The sequence below is a fragment of the Taudactylus pleione genome, unplaced genomic scaffold (assembly GCF_031769625.1).
Source record: "Taudactylus pleione unplaced genomic scaffold, aTauple2 ptg000026l, whole genome shotgun sequence".
In the NCBI taxonomy this organism is placed as follows: domain Eukaryota; kingdom Metazoa; phylum Chordata; class Amphibia; order Anura; family Myobatrachidae; genus Taudactylus; species Taudactylus pleione.
Genome location: NW_028284428.1, coordinates 13,803,316 through 13,826,392, shown reverse-complemented (window position 1 = coordinate 13,826,392; position 23,077 = coordinate 13,803,316). Strand labels below are relative to the sequence as shown.

At 43.0% G+C, this 23,077-nt stretch overlaps 1 protein-coding gene and 1 pseudogene across 1 annotated transcript in view; both read right to left on the bottom strand.

Annotated features, from left to right (window-relative positions):
* The window catches only part of POLA1 (DNA polymerase alpha 1, catalytic subunit), a 477,386-nt gene that overhangs the window by 165,306 nt on the left and 289,003 nt on the right, over nucleotides 1–23,077 (bottom strand). The window contains exon 33 of the mRNA XM_088451643.1: nucleotides 13,385–13,516. Coding sequence (XP_088307769.1) covers nucleotides 13,385–13,516 — 132 coding nt within the window. The remainder of the gene's footprint in view (nucleotides 1–13,384; nucleotides 13,517–23,077) is intronic.
* On the bottom strand, nucleotides 20,344–20,462 carry LOC148539229 (5S ribosomal RNA; annotated as a pseudogene).

Here is a 23,077-nt window from a genome sequence, read left to right as displayed (position 1 = left end):
AAGAACCGAAAAGGAGGACTGCCTAGTTCTAGAGGCAGACAAGCAGATCTTGAGTCTGCCACAGTAGCCACTATTTTATCCAACTCTGCGCCAAATAGTATGTTTGTTTCCAGAGAAAGGCAAGGATTCAAGGGCCCTCTTGGATTCCGCGTCTGCTTTCCAGAACCTTAACCAAAGGACTCTGCGAGCAACAACCAAGGTTGTTGATGCCTTACAAGCCAGGAGTCCAGCGTCTATTGCAGCTTCTTTCAAATAAGAGGCCGCTTCCCGGATATGGGAGATGCAAGTCATTTGTTCTCTGGTAGCATCTGGGAGCATGACTGCCAGTGCCCCCGTCCATTCTTCAATGGCCCTGGATACCCAGGCTGCGGCCATAGCCGACTGGGTAACAGCACCAGATAATGAGAAAACAGATTTAAGACAGTTTTCAAGTCGTCTATCTATGGAGTCCCTAAGGGAGGATGTGGATGGGAAAAGCAACGTAGAGCTCCTGACTAAACGTGCCACATGAGCGTCAATAGTAGGAGGGACTTCCCACTTAGCACATTCACCAGGTGGGAGAGGGTAAAAAGATGCTAGTCTTTTGTAACCTGGAACATTTTACCAGGTATACTCCATGCTTCCCTCATGAGCTCAGTGAGCTGCTCTGACTGAGGAAACAGCCTTAACCACCTTCTGGTGTTTTAACACCGGAGCCTTAGGTTTAGGAGCTGGCTCCTCATCCTCTATATTTAGGATTGATTTGACCACCCTCAATAGAGAAGGGACATCCACTGTCGAATGACTGTCCTCCTCTCCAGAGAGAGACCCTGGGGAAGAACCATGTGCATCATCTACCTCCTCAGACGATGCATCAGAATCTGAAAGCTGGGCGGACTTAGAGGATTATACCTTCCGCCTATGTCCTACCAGTCTGTTCGCTTGCAACATTTGCTGAAAAATGGCAAGACGACTGAGCCATACTCTGACTTGAGTGGGCATAAACATTCATCCAGGAAGGATGTATAGGGGCGACCAACATAACAGGCAGTAACTGCTGTGGGTACCCAATAGTGGGAGGCAGCGTGGGAGCAGACAAGCGGTCCACTAACTGCGTCATAACCTGAGACAAGTAGGACACTGAGGCTGGCTCCTGTACAGGGGCTGGTAGACTGGACTGGAGAGGTTGTACTTTATAACAAATAGCACACAAACCACCCTGTATAAAATCCTGAGGGGATAAGTCCTCTGTTATAAAAAGTGCAACCGATTCCTGTCGCACCAAATGAAAAACTGTCTGCCTATGGCCAGGGGCGGGGTATATGTTGGATAGGACCAAGGCATCCTTGGAGCTGAAGCTTGACTGTTTGGTGCCTGGATCACTCCAACCACACACCCCATAGTATCCCCATGGATCCCTATGGAGCCTGAAGAAGAAATACAGGGTACACAGTAGACTGTGAACACTGTATAAAAGACCTAACGAAAACCACAAGCAGAGTATGTAAAACACACACACTGATCAGTAAGCAATTCACTGCATCTAAAGTAATAATACCCTGAGGCTTGGGGTACTCAGATGAGAAAGGAGCAGGAGTTGTTGCTGAATCATTTCGTTGGTCAACAGCGCAAAGTCTGAAGTCCACTGAGAACAATGCAGTGACCCAGAAAGTACCATACACGACATGAGGAATTACGGTTTCCCAATGACCGGTTCCTGCCTAGTGTGGGAATCAAGGGAGAAGACAAGAGCACCTTCCTTTTACCAAACTCTGGTGTGCAGTTTGTTGGGTGCAATTGCAGTCACTGGGAGGTTATGTTTGCAGTGTTGGGTCAATACAATGGTGAATGGAGGAAACAGGAAGAGGCTCCAGGAAAGGGGTCCACTCAGCCTGCTTCTTACCAAGTGGTCTGCTCCAAGTGACTGCTGCAACAGTAATTTTAAAAGCTGTGGCAACAAATTCAAAAGTGAAAAAATAAAGAAATATACAGTCAGGTCCATAAATATTGGGACATTGACAGAATTTTCATATTTTGGCCTCTATTCACCACCACAATGGGTTTGAAATGAAGCAAAACAAGATGTGCTTTAACTGCAGACTTTCAGATTTAATTTGAGGGTAATTACATCCAAATCAGGTGAACGGTGTAGGAATTACAATGGTTTCTATATGTGCCTCCCACTTTTTAAGGGGCCAAAAGTAATGGGACTATCAACTCAAAAGCTATTTCATGGACAGGTGTGGGCTATTCCCTCATTATTTCATTATCAACTAAGCAGGTAAAAGGTCTGGAGTTGATTCTAGGTGTGACATTTGCATTTGGAATCAGTTGCTGTCAACTCTCAATATGAGATCCAAAGAGCTGTCGCCATCAGTGAAGCAAGCCATCATTAGGCTGAAAAATCAAAACAAACCCATCAGAGAGATAGCAAAAACATTAGGTGTGGCCAAATCAACTGTTTGGAACATTCTTAAAAAGAAAGAATGCACTGGAGAGCTCAGCAACACCAAAAGACCCGGAAGACCACGGAAAACAACTGTGGTGGATGAGAAAAGAATGATTTCCCTGGTGAAGGAAAACCCCTTCACAACAGTTGGCCAAATCAAGAACACTCTCCAGGAGGTAGATGTATATGTGTCAAAGTCAACAATCAAGAGAAGACTTCACAAGAGTGAATATAGAGGGTTCACCACAAGATGCAAACCATTGGTGAGCCACAAAAACAGGAAGACCAGATTAGAGTTTGCCAAACAACATTTAAAAAAGCCATTACAGTTCTGGAACAACATCCTATTGACAGATGAGACAAAGATCAACTTGTACCAGAGTGATGGAAAGAGAAGAGAAGGAAAGGAACTGCTCATGATCCAAAACATACCACCTCATCAGTGAAGCATGGTGCTGGTAGTGTCATGGCGTGGGCATGTATGGCTGCCAATGGAACTGGTTCCCTTGTATTTATTGATGATATGACTGCTGACAAAAGCAGCAGAATGAATTCTGAAGTGTTTCGGGCAATATTATATGCTCATATTCAGTCAAATGCTTCAGAACTTATTGGACAGCGCTTCATGGTGCAGATGGACAATGACCCGAAGCATACTGCAAAAGCAACCAGAGTTTTGTAAGGCTAAAAAGTGGAATGTTATGCAATGGCCAAGTCAATCCCCTGACCTGAATCCGATTGAGCATGCATTTCACTTGATGAAGACAAAACTGAAGTGAAAATGCCCCAAGAACAAGCAGGAACTGAAGACATTTGCAGTAGAGGCCTGGCAGACCATCACCAGGGATGAAACCCAGTGTCATGTCATGTCATGTCTATGCGTTCCAGACTTCAGGCTGTAATTGTCTGCAAAGGATTTGCAACAAAGTATTAAAAAGTGAAAGTTAGATTTAGGATTGTTTAGTTTGTCCCATTACTTTTGGCCCCTTAAAAAGTGGGAGGCACATATAGAAACTGTTGTATTTCCTACACCGTTCACCTGATTTAGATGTAATTACCCTCAAATTAAATCTGAAAGTCTGCAGTTAAAGCACATCTTGTTTGTTTCACTTCAAAGCCATTGTGGTGGTGAGTAGAGGACAAAATATGAAAATTCTGTCAATGTCCCAATATTTATGGACCTGACTAAGTAGCTGAGGCAGGCAGTATAGAAAAGCAGTGCAGTCTATGATCTAAAAAAAAAAAAAAAAACTGGGTATAGAAGACGTAGGACTAAAGACTTGTTGAATATTTTTTTTAAAGTGCTACAGTACTAAAAGGGTCCAGTGTCCACTATAGTTACTTTTACAAATTTATCAGATGCGCTATTCACCTGATCCACAAAAGGTTTCCAAATACGGTTATGATCCCAAGCGTTTTTTTCCTCTTACAAGTCAGTAAGAGGAGTGTGGCTTGAACACACACCATCAGAAAATAAAATTTTGATCTTTAATTGAACTCATTTATCTACAATTGAAGCTTTGGGTTTAATACTGCTTTAATTATATAAACATTTAAAAAAATGCACATAAAGAGTACTTCAATAGCACTGCATTGACGTCATTTGTACTGAAAGAAAATTTCAACAACAATAATATATAACCAACTATTTGGTAAAATGTTCATTCACATTATAGAAGCTGTATGAGAACAGCTGTTCAGTAGAAACATTTGAAGTAAATTTATATTCAAGGCAGTGTTTCCTTGTTTACAAAACCACCCATCTTTATAGATTAGTTTATTAGTTCTAAAGCAAAGTAAATTCTATTTCATCTATTTAATGTGCAGCTTACAATTAAAAACATCATCCTACTGAATGCAATATGGCATGGAAGGTATCCCACGTGGCCCATTAGAGAGCAGCACTCAAATATTCCACAAATCAGATTTCCAGGCTTCACATTTTGTTCACGTTTTGGAGGTACAAGAAGCTATTGGCACTTTAAGTCAAATGCAGGCAAATTTGCGTCATCTGCTACTGATCAGTGATTAATAATATGGCATGTAGTAATATTCAAGCACACATGCACACCCCCTTTCACCACAAGTAAGATGGCATGTTTAGTTGTATTTGATCATTTTAAATAAATATAGTGCCTTGCAAATAGTTCACAATTTGACTTTGTCACACAGTGGAAATAGCCATTTTGTGACAGAACTCTTAGTCAACGAACAACAGCCTATCCATTCACTAGGCACCAGTAGCTTGTGATTATTGTTTATGCATCATGGATGCTGATCATGAAGTGACTGTTATGGAGCGTACACACGGTCAGATTTGTCAGACTTGTCAGATTTGTCAGATGAACGACTGAACGATTAAACGATTTGAACGATTTGACCAAAGTTTTGAACGATTTGGACGATTTGAACGATTGAACGATTTTTACCTGCATTAAAATGAATGGAATCGTCCAAGTCTGACTGCAAACCCATCAGATGTCAGATATCGTTATCTGACAAACGGGAACGCGCATCGTTGATCGTCCATCGTTCAGGCATGTCAGATATGAACGATTTTTCATCAGATATGAACGACTGAACGATTTTTAAATCGTTATCGTCCATATCTGAAGAAAAAATCTGATCGTGTGTATGCACCATTACATACAATATACTCTGCACTCTCAGGAATATTGGTTCTGTCCACAAAATGGCTGCTGCTACTCTGTGAACACAACAGAGAATGCTCGAAAAACGTGTCAGGAAAATAACTTTCCTTTAAATTCCCTTTATAGGGGTCAATCCAATTAGGTGCAAGTTGGTTTGTGTGAGCCATTTTCGCAGCAAACTTGCATTTGCAGTTTGCAATCCAATTCCAAACTCCCATTTTTTTACCTCAGAGAATACTCGTTTTTTTCTGCGCATCCACCTGAGGGTGAGATGGTAAGGACATTCTTTATTTTAAGATAAAAATGTTGGGACACAGTGCAGTGCCCTTGGACAGTCACCTTAATGACTAATTAGGCATTTAGAAGTTTTCAGTTAGCTTAATTGACCCAATAAATATGTTATTTGTGGGTGTTCAGAAAAAAAAAATAGTCTCAAATTACCCCAAATTCAACTTCTTCATTATTCTAGGCAACTCAAATGAAAAGCTTTTTTTTAAATGAAAAATTAGTATATATATATATATACACATATATACATATACACACACACACACACACACACACATATACCACACACACACTACACCGGTTGATGCAGCACTCCTGGCGCAGAATAATCACAGATACGTCAACGTAATAGACAACGTTCCAGTGCCCTTTTATTAATATTTGTGGCACTTTTATCAGGTCTGACAAACACAAACAACATCTCACCTTAAGTACACCATGTGGGCGCCATCTGCCGAGCACGGGACCTCCCACCCGGTCAGCGGCGCTATGCGTGTGATGTCATTGTGAAAGCGACTAATGCTTTACCAGCCAAACGTCATAAGTGTGCTCCCATCACCATAACAACAATAAAAACAATCACTGCTCGATAGTAGCGTAATATATAGCAGCATAATATATAACATAGTTATGCTCCTATAACAAATAAATGGACTGACTGACTGTCAGGCATAGGGTGACTATACATTCATAAGCAATCCCCTGTCAACATTGCAGTATATAATTGCACTAGAACATACCTTAATGACATAACCTACAACATTGCAATATTACTTAGCCATCATTCTTACTATAATAAAGGCTTTACGGGACTCAATAATGAACAATATATAACTATCACAAATGCCTATCAGAATAATACTACTCGATATCCTGCAGATCACATACAGGCCCTCTGAATACTATACATATAAGGAATGTTAAGTACCATCATAAATTAGTATTATAACATATAGTATTAACATACATGGCAAAATAAGTCAAAATGGTGTCAAGGGAACTCGACTAACCTATAAGACTAAAGTATAGCTGATAATAAAAATACTCATATTATAATGAACTAAACAAAGCTAGAAAGACCCAGATGCTCATTTAACCCCTTAGGGGCCAATGTGCCTAATCTATGAATCCATGCTGTTTCACAACGCAATAATTGTAATGGGCGATTTCCACCTCTGATCGAACTTGGAATATGATCAATCATACGGTAGCGCAATGACGCTAAGGGGTGTGAATTTTGGAAAAAATGCCTAGCTACTGGCTGCTCGCTAGTGCCACTCAGAATCGCTGTTCTAATGGCAGATCGGTGTGCTGCCATCCTCTCCTTAATAGCACGTTCAGTCTTACCAATGTATGATAAGCCGCATGGGCATAAAATTTGATAAACTACATACTTAGTATTACATGTAAGACGATGTCTTATCTTATATGCTTTTCCTATAAGAGGATGGGAGAACGTATCACCTGGTAATAGATATCTGCAGGTTGTACACGTACATTTAATACAACCCTTTCTCATATTCCAAAAATTTGTGTTGCTATTGGTTTTTTGAGTAATATCTGTTTTTACCAAAATATCTCTTAGGTTCCGATTACGCGTGTAGCAAGGCATTAGTTTAGTATCTTGGAGGTTGAGTTCCTTATCTGTTTGAATAATTGGCCATAATTTCTTGGCAAGTGTGTTAAATTCCTTACTTGCTGGATTATATTCCGTGACCCACGGAATCATAGGTGTTTTATGGGTAATATTCTTTCTAGAAAGTCCCTAGTTAAACTCATAACCTTAACCTTAGCCTGGCGCAATAAACTCAATTTATAACCCCTGGCCAAAAACTTGGCTATCAAATCATCAATTTGTGCCTCTGCTATAATCGGGTCAGATGTGATCCGCCTGATGCGGAGCATCTGAGAATAGGGTAATCCCCTCTTTAAAGCGGAAGGGTGAGCACTAGTCATGTGTTATAAATTATTATGGTCCGTTGGCTTGCTATAGACTGAAGTATCAATTTTTCCATTAGAAAGGCTAATTTTAACATCCGATATGTAATTGTTTCACAATCGATGTTATATGTCAATTTCACAGGATGATCCCTGGAGTTATGATTATCGATAATCGAAGAAATAGATGCTATGCTTCCCCTCCAAAAATTCAAAAGGTCGTCTATATAACGGCAATAAAATAAAATATTAGCTGCTATTGCCTAGTCGGAAAAAAGTATATCATGTTCCACGTCAAACAAAGATGTTGGCGAACGATGGGGCCACACTGGACCCCATCGCACAGCCAACACCCTGCAAGAAAAATTTACCGTCGTAAAGAAAATAATTCTTAGTCAGGATCATATGCAGAAGTTCCATACATAGATCAAGGTCTGGGCCTTCATACAATCGATGCCCTGTGAAAAATCTTTTGACGGCTGCCACGCCCATTTCATGTGGGATAATAGTATATAAAATATTTACGTCTATGCTACATAGGCATATCTCGCCCTCTAAATTCGTGAGGTTATTCAACTTATGTAGCAAGGCGGTAGTATCCAACAAGAATGTAGGGTGTGCCGGGATACATGGTTGGAATAAAGTATCGAAGTAAATAGCTATTGGCTGGAATAAAGATTTAACCGCAGCTATAATGGGTCGCCCAGGGGGATTAATTAATGATTTATGTATTTTCGGAGTAGTGTATAAGACGGGAACTACTGGATATTCTGGTATAAGTGCTCCTACCAATATTTTTGACATCCTGCCCTCATCCACAGCTTTAAAGAGTATATCTTGCAATTCCTTTTTATAAACAGTCATAGGATCTCTATCTAAAGGATGGTAAGTACATGTATCTGATAGCTGTCTACAAATTTCTTCCCTATAAGTGGAAATGTCCTGTATTACAAGGGCTCCTCCCTTGTCGGCTGGACGAAAAATCAGATTATCCTTCTTAGATAATTCCATAAGTGAATGTCTTTCATCCGCATTTAAATTATGCCTATGAGTAGGTAGATTTTTAATCACTTGACTGGCATCTTGCTCAAGCATGCGTGTAAAAGTCTTAATAGATAGATTTACAGACTGTGGTTCAAATGAAGACCTAGGTTGTATCCTCTTTAATTGTGGGGCTCTGCTGGAAGATTGATCTTTAGTTGTTATGTTGTTTGCAAAATACTCTTTTAATTTAAGTTGACGGGCCAACCGATGTTGTTCAACTTGCCACTTGAGTGGTTTAAACGGGCATGAAGGCACAAATGATAGTCCCTTAGATAACACATTTGTTTCAACGGGAGATAGTTATCAACCTATCATCATACAATCTAAGTCTTGCGTAGGCGGGGGGCTCTCGCCACCTCCCCTTCCTCTGCCACTGTTTGCTGCGTCTGGCAAAATGTCTGTTTCTCCTTGTGGGTCTTTTGCCCGTGTAGCCATTCCTAAAGGGAGCCTAGTGTTTTCAGAGTGGTTTTTTGCATCCCTTCTATCCGAATCACTTGCAGATGATGCAAATTCATTCAATGTATCATCATCATATGCTCTTCTTGGACCTCTGCGAAAAAATGGGTTTTTGGGAGCCTGATGTTGTCTATTATGTATCCATTGGTAAACCGTATTGTTCTCATAATCAAGATCTACTTTAGTGCGTTTATCTTTTTTTAAATTTTATGAGGTCACGTTTATAGATTTGTAGTTGGTTTGATAGTTTATCATACCACTGTGTTGACGTATCTGTTTCTAACAATGGTTTATATATTACCTCTAGTGCCGCAACTTTGTCTTTCAATTTGTTCATCTCCTTTGTTGATTGCTCAATTATTAACAACATAAGGTCCATTGAACATCTATTTAATATTGCGGCCCATTTTCTGCAAAAAGATGGATCATTCCTACCAATTGTTGGGCCATTTTTTACTCGTAGCCCTCTAGGTATCTTTTTTGCACGGTAATAGTCACTGAGTGAGATACAATGGAAATAGAAGTCTATCTTGTTTCTTTTTAATTTCAATAGCTCTCTATACGCATCCTCATTAGTAGCTGATTCCAGCTGTTCAGTCATCAACTCAGAGTAAAGTATTTGTTCAGCCTCTGATTCTGAGTAGTTTAGTAATTCACCAATAGGATAGACAGTATGTGTATAGCCACTAGCAGAATCTATTGCTTCCGATTCTATTTTTATAGTAGAATACTTAATGCAAGATATTTAATAATGGCAGAAAGATATTAAATGTAGGGCGTAGAATAAACAAAATATCGCATTCAGCCACAATTACTAGAAAAAATTCTTTGCACATATAGTATCCAGAGCATCGAGTACGAGCTTATAGCAACAGTAAACAGAATGTTGCAAGTACGGAAAAAGATGTTCACATCCCAAATATCTATGCAGTTTTCAGCAGCAATTAATATGCAATGCAAAGTTGTTTTTCTGAAGGATCATATTCCATGCAACAATGCAATGTATAGCAGCAATCCATATAAAGTGCTCCATGCATCAATAAATTATTATATCAAAAATACAGATCACTCTTAGTGCCGTCTTTAGCAGTTTGGGAAGATATATACAGTCTTTAGCAGCAAAAATGTAAACATCATTTCAGGTGTCTGTGCAGATTTTTACCAGCAATTAATATATAAAGCTAAATTAAATTTCTGAAGGGTCAAAACTTAATGCGACCATGCAGTCTTTAGTAGTAATCCATATAAAGTGCTTCATACATCAGTGAATGATTATATGATAATCACAAGTCCATCACAGTACAGTCTTTAGCAGCAATCCATATAAAGTGCTCCATGCATCAGTGAATGATTATATCATAATCCCAAATCCATCACATAAAAAAGTTCAAACAAGTGCAATAATTAAAAATGGATATCCATATTGACCAATATATACTGTCAAAAAACCAGCATCCACATGATGAAAAAAATGTAAAGTAAGGGGAGCCCTGGCCGAGTAATGCAGAAAACCTGCCGTACTCATATATAAAAACCATATGCAGATGTCCGGCTCTCCCTTTATAGTATAAATAGGCCGGGTGCCCGCAATTGAATAAATAACATACTACACCGGTTGATGCGGCACTCCTGGCGCAGAATAATCACAGATACGTCAACGTAATAGACAACGTTTCAGTGCCCTTTTATTAATATTTGTGGCACTTTCATCAGGTCTGACAAACACAAAACTCTCACCTTAAGTACACCATGTGGGCGCCATCTGCCAAGCACGGGACCTCCCACCCGGTCAGCGGCGCTATGCGTGACGTCATTGTGAAAGCAACTAATGCTTCACCAGCCAAACGTCATAAGTGTGCTCCCAACAACAATAAAAACAATCACTGCTCGATAGTAGCGTAATATATAGCAGCATAATATATAACATAGTTATGCTCCTATAACAAATATACGGACTGACTGAATGTCAGGCATAGGGTGAATATACATTCATAAGCAATCCCCTGTCAACATTGCAGTATATAAATTGCATTAGAACATACCTTAATGACATAACCTACAACATTGCAATATTGTTGCAATGTTGCAACAACCAAGTGTAGAAACACAATTAAATGCAATTAAGTTACATAAAAGTGCTAAAACGTTGGTGAATACTTAACTGTATAGCAAAGAAAAAGATTAAATGACTACAATTGCCAAATTCTGAATAAAAATATACATCTAGGATAGAAAAAGAGATGCTATTTTACATCTAAATATTTTGAATTATTTCTACCTGATTTTCTTTCAAGAATTACATACCCAGTGAACTTAAATATGGAATTGGATATGTGGAGGATAACTATTTATGTGTTTCTCACTAATGGTGAGATTATGTTTAGTTGAGCAACCATTTATTACATATCAAGGCTTAAGACTTAATGCCACACAAGATAAATATGTAATGCATTTTTAAATGCAATCAAATAAGTTACAAAGTGTTATTTAAATTATGACCCTCTCAATTGTGACGTGTGCGAGAGTTATCGCTATAATTAAGTAATGCAGGCATCCACTGTAGTCTCCAATGATCTTTTTGGGATACATTATGGTTTGTCAACATTTATTATCTCGATAATCATATGGTCGACTACCAAATGTTGCCAGGAACTCCATGGCGGCAGGTTCATGTTGACACGTCAACATGCTAAAATTCAACATTGTGGTGTCGACATAACTGTCTATATAGTCATTGTTGACATAATGAACTGCATACCATATTTTTGTTTGCATTCCAGTTTTACTTGCAAGGGCAACCAATATTGCACCTATCAGCCAATTGCAATGGGAGTCCTTCATGTGATTTAGGATTGAACTTACCTTGCTGTCAAGGCAGTACACATATCCACCACAGCCGCAAAGGCCTTGAAGCTGGCCGCCAGCTCCCTTCAGTTTAGGCCGTGCCTGCATAGAAGTTCTCTCTAGCACTACAATCATTTGTATGTAGGCCTCTTCTCTCATCCCTGGCACCATGGGGTAGAAGTATGAAACACCAAAGTGGTATCTGTTACCACTTCTCCCCCATGTATTAATGAGGGGCTGGGCGGTAAATGACAGGGGTGCTCTGCCCCGGTCATTTACCGCTGCTGTCATTATCGGCTCTGCTGTCCCCCCCATGTATTAATAATAAACTGGCCAATGTATGAACGGTCAGTTCATCTGACTGTTCCGATAGCTGCAGCTGGCGTTGCACTGCCCCTGCTGCTGTGGCTGCTGGCTACAGGGGCTGTATGCAGGATCTTGCGATGTTTGCGAGATCCCGCACATGCCCAGTGAAGCCAGCCGGGAGTGACACACAGCGCATCAGCACTAGGCTGATGCGCTGTGGGCTCTAGCGTGGATCGCCAGAGGAGGAAGCTTTCACTCCCCCACTCCAGCAGATGAGATGTTCTTACATCTCATCGTTCATGCTTTGCCTCGGTAAAGAGGCGAAGCAGGAAGAGTTATAGTAGCACAATCTGTGCAGCTATAATACATTTCCCCCCATGTCTCTTGGCAAACTCCCCATTCTATCCTCTCCCAGACACCCTGCCCACTTCCATAGGGTATCTTGTCCACCAACAGCAGCCCCCCATCTTTTGAGATCTCAAATAAAGACAATGCAAATTCCATAGTTGGAATGTTACTAATTTCTTATGGTATGATTCATTATGAAAAAAAATAAATAAAAAAGGAATATAGCTAATTCACTAAACCGTACTGAAAACTGGAAAATGTGATACAAAGCTATGTGAAATATCCTGTAAACTATATCCTTTCATTTGAAATAGTCATGCCACTAAGCAATTAAATTTGAAGAGCAGGGATGTCCCTTGCGCCAAAGGATTGTTTGTTAAGTGTAGAGATCTCAGTGATTCTAAAGCATGTCAGGATATGAGCAATGGGTATGAAATACCACCGGCCGCATGGCTGGCGGTTCGATTCCCGCCGGCGGCAGCCCGACATGAGCAGAGTTCGGAGCAGCGGAAGCCCGACAGCGCTGGAAATCCCGATCGTGGATAGGTGAGTATCTACTAACCTAACCCCCCTAACCCTCCATAGGGGTGCCTAACCCTAACTTCCCCCCCAAGTGCCTAACCCTAACCATCCCCTTCCCCGCTGCCTAAACCTAAGTCCCGGGGGGGTGCCTACCCTAAGTCCCCCCTGGGAGCCCTAAACCTAACCCTTCCCCCCCTGCGGCTGTCCGATTGCGGCACCCGGCATCACTACGATCGGGAAACCGGGCGCAGGTCTCCCGGCGTCGGGGAAATGCGGGCGTCTACATCTAGACACCCGGCATTTCACCCTTGCCGGGATCTGACAGTCGGGAAGCCAGCTGCCGGTATTTAGGCAGTCGGCTTCCCGATTGCATACCCGCCCATGAAGATCCCCTTACAAAGTAACTTTTGTTTCAAGGTACAGTATATATATATTTGTTTCAATATAAAGCATAATAGAAGTCACACCTCAAAATTCAGTGACCTGCAGTCTTGTGTATATTATTCCCATTATATTTTATTATACACTGTATACACAGCACTGTAGATACAATACTTACACTATAGTACTTTTTAATGTGTCGTCTTATGTCCAAGAGCAGCTTATTGTTCATCCGGGAAACATGATCCAAAGGAGAAGCATCACACTCTGGTTTGCTGCAGCGTAGTAAACTGGGCTCAGTCTGCTGTCCCTGCAATGAAAATTAAACCGATTGAGAGGTATTAAACAACAAAACAAATAAAACAAACCCTTTAACTATCCTGACTTCTGCTGCAAAAAGGCTATTGTCCTAAATTAAATTTTAGTGATTTGGGCATAAAGGGGGGAGGAGGCTTAATGGGTCACATTTTTTCAATCCTTAATGTTGGCAGGTACAAACCAAGCCTACTACTATGGCATGTGTTGAACAACCTAAGCAAGCAATGATTAATTTGCTGCCTCACAGCAAAGAGGTCTTGTGCTCGATTCTCATAAAGCCTTATCTGTATGGTGTTTGTATGTTCTTCTCGTGTTGGCATGCTCTGGTTTCCACCAACAATCCAAAAACCTACAGGTATGTTAATTGGCTTCTGACAATAAAAAAAATAAATAACCCTAGTGTATGTACGTGAGTAGATGTGGTACGGAATATTGACTGTAAGCTCCACTGGGACAGGGACTGATATGAATGACTAAATATTCTCTGTAAAGTAATGTGTGCACGATATAAATATATTTAATAAATCTAATTGCAAATGTTTTGTTAGCACATTTTTTCTGTACAAACACAAACTTTAACTTAAAAATAAAACAAAAATATATAAATAAGTAGTTTTAATACAGTACTCCCAATGGGGTTGGGTACGGGATCCCGGCGGTCAGCATACCGACAGTGGCATCCCAACGGACAGAATCCGACAGACTAAGGCAAGTATCCTAACCCTAATCCTCCATAACCTACCTTTCCCACAGCCCAACCCTAACCCTACCCCTAATACCTAACCTAACCCTTACCGCAGGGATGTCAGCGGTCAGGATTCTGGTGCCGATGTTCTGACTGCCGGCATCCCGACCACTGAGATGCCGACTACATCCCCTCCCAATGGAGTTGGACTGACCATAGCAGTTCAAAGGTTATTTAAATGGTTGTCTATCAAACAAAGTTGTGCATACCCATTAGGCGGTTCTCTCAAGACTGGGTGAGCAATTCCATAAAATTTAAATAAACCTCAAGAAAATATTAACTCACAGCCCATGCTAGAAAAATGCTAAAGAGCTAACCTTGCATTGATAATTGTACAGATGCTCCTCACTTAACGAGCTACCTGCTAATCGACCGCTCAGACGTACGACCCGCGCTACAACCACAGGTCAACCAATAACTGTGGCTTGCACTGCAGTTATAAATAGTTGCAGGATACAAAATCATAAAACATTCTAGGACAGAACCTGCCGCGAGACGGGGCGTGGCTGTGGGGCACAGAGAAGACCCTGCCTGCCGTGAAGGAGTTGGCGTGGAAAGGACACAGGGTTATGCAGCATGCTCTCAGAGGAGGCGGGGCACACAGACACGTGTCATCCTCTACCCAGGTTCTACTGCTTCCCAGCCAGACTATTTCCTGTGGCTTCTTTGCTCATCAACCAATTTAACGACCTAGTCAACCCTAGTCGTAAGTACGGAATTCTGTCGTTAAGTGAGGAGCATCTGTATTGTAACTCATTTACTCTAGTGAGAACTACTGTATGAAATGTACATTAACAGGGCAGTTTTATGACCTACTGTATACCAGAGGTTTCCAAACTCCACCATTACAGTCCATGCTGGAGTCTAGATGGGTAAATCAAATTGACTGAGGTACTAATTAAGTCACCTATGCTCAAACATGGATATACTTAAAACGTGGACTGTAAGCTGAATTTGTGAACCTCTGCCCGATACGCTGAGTTACTTTCAACAATTGGCATCATAGTTTTTTGCCTACATTTCTGAGACAGAAATAATTTAATCAATGAAAATATGAAGTGTCCATGTGGGGGTAAAACGCCAAGCAAGTAAATCCAGTGGAACAGTAGAGAGTAGCAACATTTTCATAATTGCATTGTATAATGTTTGCCTCCACCTGCAAAATGCTGCACCTTTTCCAATGGAATTTGGCCTCAAGTGTTATTGGTCTTACCCCAATCACATTACACAGCAGGAATAACTAACTACCATCACTCCAGTTTATCCATAGACAATATCGATTTGGCACAATGTGAATTAACAAATTCAGTATGAAAAGGCAAAGTAAAAGCAATATGAAAACTCATCACCAGAAAGTGTTCCTCTTAAAATCATCCATGAAATTCAATTTCTAAAAACATTCAAAACAAATTTGCTCATCTCCACTGAAATGCACAAGCTACAAAATAAGGCTAACAACTCCTTTCCCTTGAAATACTCCATGCCAGCCACTACAACAGGGTAACTACCTTTTTAGATTAGGTAGAAACAGGCTTGATAAAAACGCCTCCAGATGGTATATATTGGTGCTCCTACTCTTCCCCTGTGTCTGACAAATATATATCATCTCAAACATGGGTGGAGAATCTGGGCTACCATGGAGTATTTGAAGCAAATGTATTATCAATAATCACAAACTGCTTTCTTTTTCAATCTTTCAATGCAGCCATTGCAATGGGAGATACCTAAGTAATATAGTAGGGTGGGATATACAAAAAAGGAATATATGTTGCACAAACATATTTATGCGGCTGTGTGGAAGATATGTCTCCCAAACAAAATGTCAGTGAAGAATAACACTGTATATCCATGGGATAGTGACTAAAGACAGTACACATGTCTAGTCTGCTGATTTGCAGAGCTCCATCAATAAATACTGGGCCCTTTATATCCAAGATTTTGAAACCACTCCTGTTGAGTATGCTCTTAAAATCTCTATCATATTATGCCAACCCCTCCTGTACGATTACTTTCCTAATCCTTTTGGAAAATATTTGCTTTGAAAGGGCATAATTTTTCAAGGTCCTGTTGGCATCACAAATTACTGTTCTGTATATCCAAGACTCACTGTCCTAGCAAATATATAGTATAGTGGTTTCCTTCGCGAAATCTAGTAAATGTAGTTTCCTCTCCTTTTCATCTATCAGTTGTGAGTAAAAGAATGATAATACAACCTTCTGATTGATGTGAAATGTAAGATGCAACTTATGGCAAGAAAGTATGATTGACTATTAGCTTTATCCTTGTAGATATTAAAAAACGATTCTTTGTACCATAGAGCTTGTAGCTCTCCAATTCTTCTGGAAAAGTACCTAGTACCTACCACCAGGAACACTACCTTCAGTGTCATCAATCTCAGAAAAATATCCTGTGTTGGTTCAAACAGTACAGTCATCTGATCAATAAGCAATCTGAGGTGCAATTGAGCCACAGGGAACTTAAAATATGGGGGTATATGATTTTCACCATTTGGAAGTCAATGACTCATTCTCCTGAGGCCACTTTGGTATCCAATCAGGCACTGGGCACCAAAACTTGTACCTTGAGCATGAATAACATCCTGCAGAAAGTTAAGAATGTGCTTGACTGTTGCTTTGGTTAGATTTGTGTTAGATATTCACACTACTGAAGATTTCTTCCTTGTCTGGGTGAGTTTGCCGAGGACTGACTCATCTGCATACTTTCTTATCTCTGCGCTATTCTCACTGAACATCCATGCCAAATGTAAATATAGCTTTACATTTTGGATGGAAGCCTGAATCCTGGAACAAGAAGTCTGAAATTGCAATGGCCTTCCTGTCATGCAAAGCTCCTAACTGTTGAGGTCGATGGAGTCTTGGACTTTACAAAGGCATTTCAATTGAGATACTAATGGAACTCTGTTCTGTATCCATTTTTCACCATATCTAAACTCATTGATCTTTCATAGGATGAGTCCATATGTCTTCATATTGCATAACTCTGTCACCTACAAGTGTCGGAGTAAACTGACTCTCTGTAAGGGTCCTCAGATTTGGTCTTCCATCTTTAATCAGGAAAGAACAAAAGGGCTGTGCAGAAGTAGAAGGAATATTTTGCGTGTTTTATTGTATTTCTAGCCTATAGCTTCTTGAGTCTTTAAATTGCTGATGCGATGGAGGATGAAAATCATTAGATCTGCATCTTGTGGCAAACTGACTTCTGTCCAGAAAACTTTTGTATCATGGGTCTAATTTGTCTCAAAAATAGAAAGGCCCCTTCAAATGAGAAATTAGCTAGGCTATTTTTTGACTGAGCGTTATCATAGAAGCATTACAGAAGCCTATTCTAGCCTCTGTTACTGATGCTATATACATCGCTGAAAAAACAGTGTTGTTGTTCAAGGAAGCCTCAAACAGGCTTTTATCCCTCTTTGCAAGATTTCCACTTTTCACAACTGCATGAAGCATCTATTCCATAATCTGGGCTTGGTCCCGAATTTCAATATGGTTCCTAATTAAATATGAAGCTTTTTGAAAAAGCTATCGATTTTTATTATTAATTGGGGTACCTAAGAGGGACCCCTTTTTTCAAGACATTTTTTTTTGTTTTGGCAAACATGCTAGCAATGGGCTTCACTCACTTTAAGGGCCAAATAAAATTTTTACATTTCACCACTAAATGGATAAGAGATATGGTAAGAACTTACCCTTGTTATCTCTATTTCTACGAAGTCCATAGGGTTCCACAGGATACCTTGGGGTAAAGGTGATGACGTCAGTCTTCAGGCACCACAGAGTTCAGCCTCCCAGGATGCATCTGGGTCCCTCTCCTATACCCCGCCCCCGGGCCAAGGCATCTCAGTTACGTCACAAGCCATAGGCCGGAGGAGAAGAAAGAGAGAGAATAAAGATCTGGACACTCACAAGCATCACATTCTCACCAGAGGGAGACGGAAAACCCGGTGACCAGAATAAAGCCCATCTGCAGTACAGGTGCGACAGGGCGGGAGTCCTGTGGAACCCTATGGACTTCGTAGAAATAGAGATAACAAGGGTAAGTTCTTACCATATCTCTTATTTTCTACTGCAGGGTCCATAGGGTATCCACAGGATACCTTGGGGATGTCCCAAAGCAGTATCCTTCAAGGGTGGGGACGCTCCTGTGCTGAGAAGAGAATCCGCCGCCCGAAGGAAGCATCCTGAGAGGCAAAGATGTCAAAAGCGTAATATCTCACAAAGGTATGGACAGAAGACCACGTAGCAGCCTTGCAGATCTGAACTGCAGAGGCACCACGTCTAGCTGCCCACGAAGGACCCACAGACCTAGTGGAATGAGCCCTCACAGAGGAGGGAACTAAAAGACCTTCATGAAGATAAGCTTCTGAAATTGCCATACGAATCCAGCCTGCCAAAGTCTGCTTTGAAGCAGGCCAACCCTTTTTACGGAAGCCATAGGAGGACAAACAAGGCGTCCGACTTCCTAAATGAAGAAGTGCGGTCCACATAAATCTTTAAGGCCCGCACAACATCCAAAAGTGGCTTCACCCACTGAAAGTCCAGGTGAATTGAAAGCCGGCACAACAATTTCTTCATTGATGTGAAAACTGGATACCACTTTGGGAAGGAATCCCGGACGAGTGCGAAGCACCGCCCTATTCCTCTGAAATATCAGAAAAGGGGGTCTACAAGAGAGCCCCTAAATCCGAAACCCTTCTGGCCGAGGCAATGGCCAGAAGGAATATGGTTTTAGCTGTAAGCCATTTAAAGTCCACTGAGCCCAGTGTTTCAAACGGCGGTCCCTGGAGAACTCTGAGGACCACAGCCAAATCCTAAGGCGCCACCGGTGAACAAAAGGTGGCTGAATGCGAAGAACACCTTGCATAAAGGTGCGCACATCAGAGAGCGCAGCAATCCTATGATGAAACCAGACTGACAGGGCAGACACCTGCACTTTCAGAGAAGCCAGGCGAAGCCCATGATCCAGTCCAGCCTGTAGGAAAGCCAACACCTTAGACAGGCGGAACTCCCTAGGGGAATACACGCTAGGTCTACACCACCGGAAGAAAGTATGCCACACACGATGGTAGATTCTTGCCGAGGAAGGTTTACGAGCTCTTAGCATGGTTTGCACCACAGAGCCAGAAAAACCCTCTGGACTTTAGCATGACCGTTTTAACAGCCACGTCGGCAACGACAGCAGAGTTAGGTCCGGGTGAAGACAAGGACCCTGTGACAGCGGATCCGGTCGTAATGGTAACCTCAGAGGAACATCTACTGACAGACTCTGGGGGTCGGAAAACCAGTGCCGTCTGGGCCACTCGGGAGCTATCAACAGTAGCGTACCTCCTTCTCATTTCAATTTCCGTATTACCCGCGGAAGAAGGGAAAACGGAGGGAAAAGGTAGGCAAACTGGAACCTCCACTGGACGGACAGAGCATCCACCAGAGACGCCTTTTCGTCTCTTGTTCGAGACCCGTACACCGGCAACTTGTTGTTGTGTCGGGACGCCATGAGGTCTATCTCTGGAAGACCCCATTTGTCCACCAGACTCTGAAAGACGTCCTGGTGTAAAGACCACTCTCCCGGATGCACGTCCTGCCTGCTGAGAAAATCCGCTTCCCAGTTGAGGACTCCTGGAATGAACACTGCTGATATTGCTGGGAGATTGCGCTCCGCCCAGACCAGAATACGGGACACTTCTGCGAGTGCTGTCCGAGTTCGGGTTCCTCCTTGTTGGTTTAAATAGGTCACCGTGGTGGCGTTGTCCGACTGGACCTGCACAGGGTGACCCTGGAGAACCGGCTGTGCCAGCTGGAGAGCTCTGAACACCGCACGGAGTTCCAAAATGTGTAATGGAAGCTCCGCTTCCGCCCGAGTCCACCTGCCCTGAAACAAGTGTGGACCCGTGACAGCTCCCCAGCCCCGGAGACTGGCGTCCGTTGTTAACAGGACCCAGTTCGCCACCCAGAACAGGCGACCCTTGTTGAGGTGGGTCGTCTGCAACCACCAGGTTAGAGACAGGCGAACCTCCAGAGTAAGCACCATCGTCTGGGACTTGCGACACTGAGGCAATCCATTTACAGCACCTGGTATTCCCAGGCGGTCTCCTATCCAAGTACTAACCAGGCCTGACCCTGCTTAGCTTCCGAGATCAGATGAGATCGGGCATGTTCAGGGTGGTGTGGCTTTAAGCCCATCTGGACAGGATCTTTTCCTCCATCACAAAGATCTGCTGCTGCCTGGAGTCCAATAAGGCCCCGAGGTGCAGGATCCTCTGAGACGGGGTGAGAGTGGACCACTGCCAGTTTATCAACCAGCCGCAACGTTGCAGTACCGCAATCATCAGATCCAAAAAGAAGCTCTGGAGACCCCGCTATCAACAGGAGGTCGTCCAGATAAGGCAACAGTCGGACTCCCTGCATCCGCAGAAGAGCCGCCACAACCGCCATGACCTTGGTGAATACCCGTGGAGCAGTCACCAGGCCAAAAGGCAGCGCCCCGAACTGGAAATGGTCGTTGCAGATTGCAAATCTGAGGAACTGCTGATGGCGTAAAAGAATAGGGACATGCAGGTAAGCGTTCTGAATGTCCAATGACACCATGTAGTCCCCAGGTTCCAGTGCCAGAATAATGGACCGCAGGGTCTCCATCCGAAACAGAGGCACCCTCAAGGACTTGTTGATGGCCTTTAGGTTTAGTATTGGACGTTAAGACCCATTGGGTTTCTGCACCAAAAATAGATTGGAACAGAAAAACCCAGGCCCCTCTGGGAAATTGGAACATGCACTATAACTCCGGCCTGGAGCATAGTGTGCAAAACCTTCCGCAGTTCCGAGGCTTTGTTCCGGTCTAGCGGAAGGCCTGTGGTAAAGAACCGGGATGGAGGCCTGTGCTGAAAGGAGAGGGCATACCCATGAGACCACCTCCTGAACCCAAGTGTCTGTCGTAGTCCTCGACCAGCACTGGCGAACTGAAGCAGGCGCCCCCCACTTTGGGGTCCCCCAAAGGGAGGCCTGGACCATCAGGCCGCAGGTTTGTCATCTGACCTAGGAGCCGGACGTCTGGTACTCCAGAACTGTTTCTTGGGCTTGGACAATTTCTTGGTCCCAGCCTGCCATGGAAAGGAATGTGCTTTAGGCCTACCTTGGGCCCTGTGAGGCCGAAAGGACGACCCACCAGCAGTAGAAGGAATCGTAGCAAACGGAAGACATGCAGATTTTGCTGCTGCCAACGTAGCTATTATTTTGTCAAGATCTGGACCAAATAGTACCTCTCCATTGAACGGCAGACCTTCTAATCCCTTTTTGGAATCCGCGTCCACTTGCCAAGAACGCAACCATAAGGTACGACGAGCAGCAACAGCTGCAGAGGAGATCCTAGAGGTGAGCATACAAATGTCTAAGGCCACTTCATTAATGTGAGTGGCCAAGACTCGGAGATTGCCCACCAACCTGGTCTGTTCAACCGAACAGTCAGAGTCCAAAGACGCCTCCAAATTATCCGCCCAGCGCTCCATAGCTCTGGCTACCCAACACACGGCCATAGCCGGTCTGGATGCTCCCCCTGCAAGGGAATAAACGGATTTGAGGCAGATCTCCACCTTGCGGTCAGTGACATCCTTCAAGGATGACATCGAAGGCATAGGCAATGTGGCACTTTTGACTAGGCGTGTTATACGTGAATCCATTTGTGGAGGGGATTCCCTCTTAGAAAAATAATTGTCCGCAAACGGATAAGCCACGGCTAAGCGCCTCAGGGGCTGAAACCGTTTACCTGGATTTTTCCACGCCTCCTCTAAATGATCCGCTAATTGATCAGAAAGAGGGAACACCATAGCCTCACCCTTAATATCCTTAAAAAAGGCATATTTGAAATTGGCCACTGAAGGATCAATATCCTCAATAACTAAAGCCATGCGGACCGCACGAATAAGACCAGGGATATACACCCTGGACTTCGCGCCCGGCTCTTTGGTACGGAGAGGTTCTTGGTCAGATAGATCCAGAATCTCTCCATCATCTGACGTCTCATCGTCATCTCCATAAGCAGCAGATAAAGACGCCAGCGGCCTATTATGAGGCCGCAACACAGACTCCCCCTGTAAAACATCGGACAAATGCTGAACCGATGTAGTTAGAGTATTAACCCACGCAGGCTCCGGAGAAACCTGGGAAGGGACAGGGAGACTGGGGGGTACCATCAATTGTCTCGGGAACTCACGCATGGGTGACGACACCACTGACCGCTGGGAAAAACCCGTCTGGGTAAACGCAGGTGGCGGAGCTAGCTGGCCCACAAGGGTTGTAAGCGTCTTAGCGAAACAAGCCCAGGGAGGTTCCTGTACCGGGACCATAATCGGCCGTGACAGTGCCAGGCACTGGGGACATAACCCCTCCGCGTTACCCTCCCCCTCCGCTATTGGTACCTTACATTTAGTACACATGAGCTGGAGAGGAAAATCAGTCTCAGACATGATGGTAAGTATGTGACACTCACACCTATACTTATTGGTATAGTGTGAATAACACCCTGCACACCGCGCACCGCAAGGGCTTTGAGCAGTGCAAGATCAGGGACAGTAATATGGCTGACAGTAGAAAGTGAAAGTACAGACAGCAGGGCTAGCAGATTAGTCACATACAATGCAGAAGAAACAAATCCCTGCACTATTAGCGCTGATTCTCAACTACTAAGACCCTCAGGCTGGTAGGACTCAGCGCTGCATACACTGACCTGTGACAAATGGTATGCTGGGGGACCCAGACCGCAATGCCACCGCTCACAGGCTTCCAGCAGCGTTCACCATGC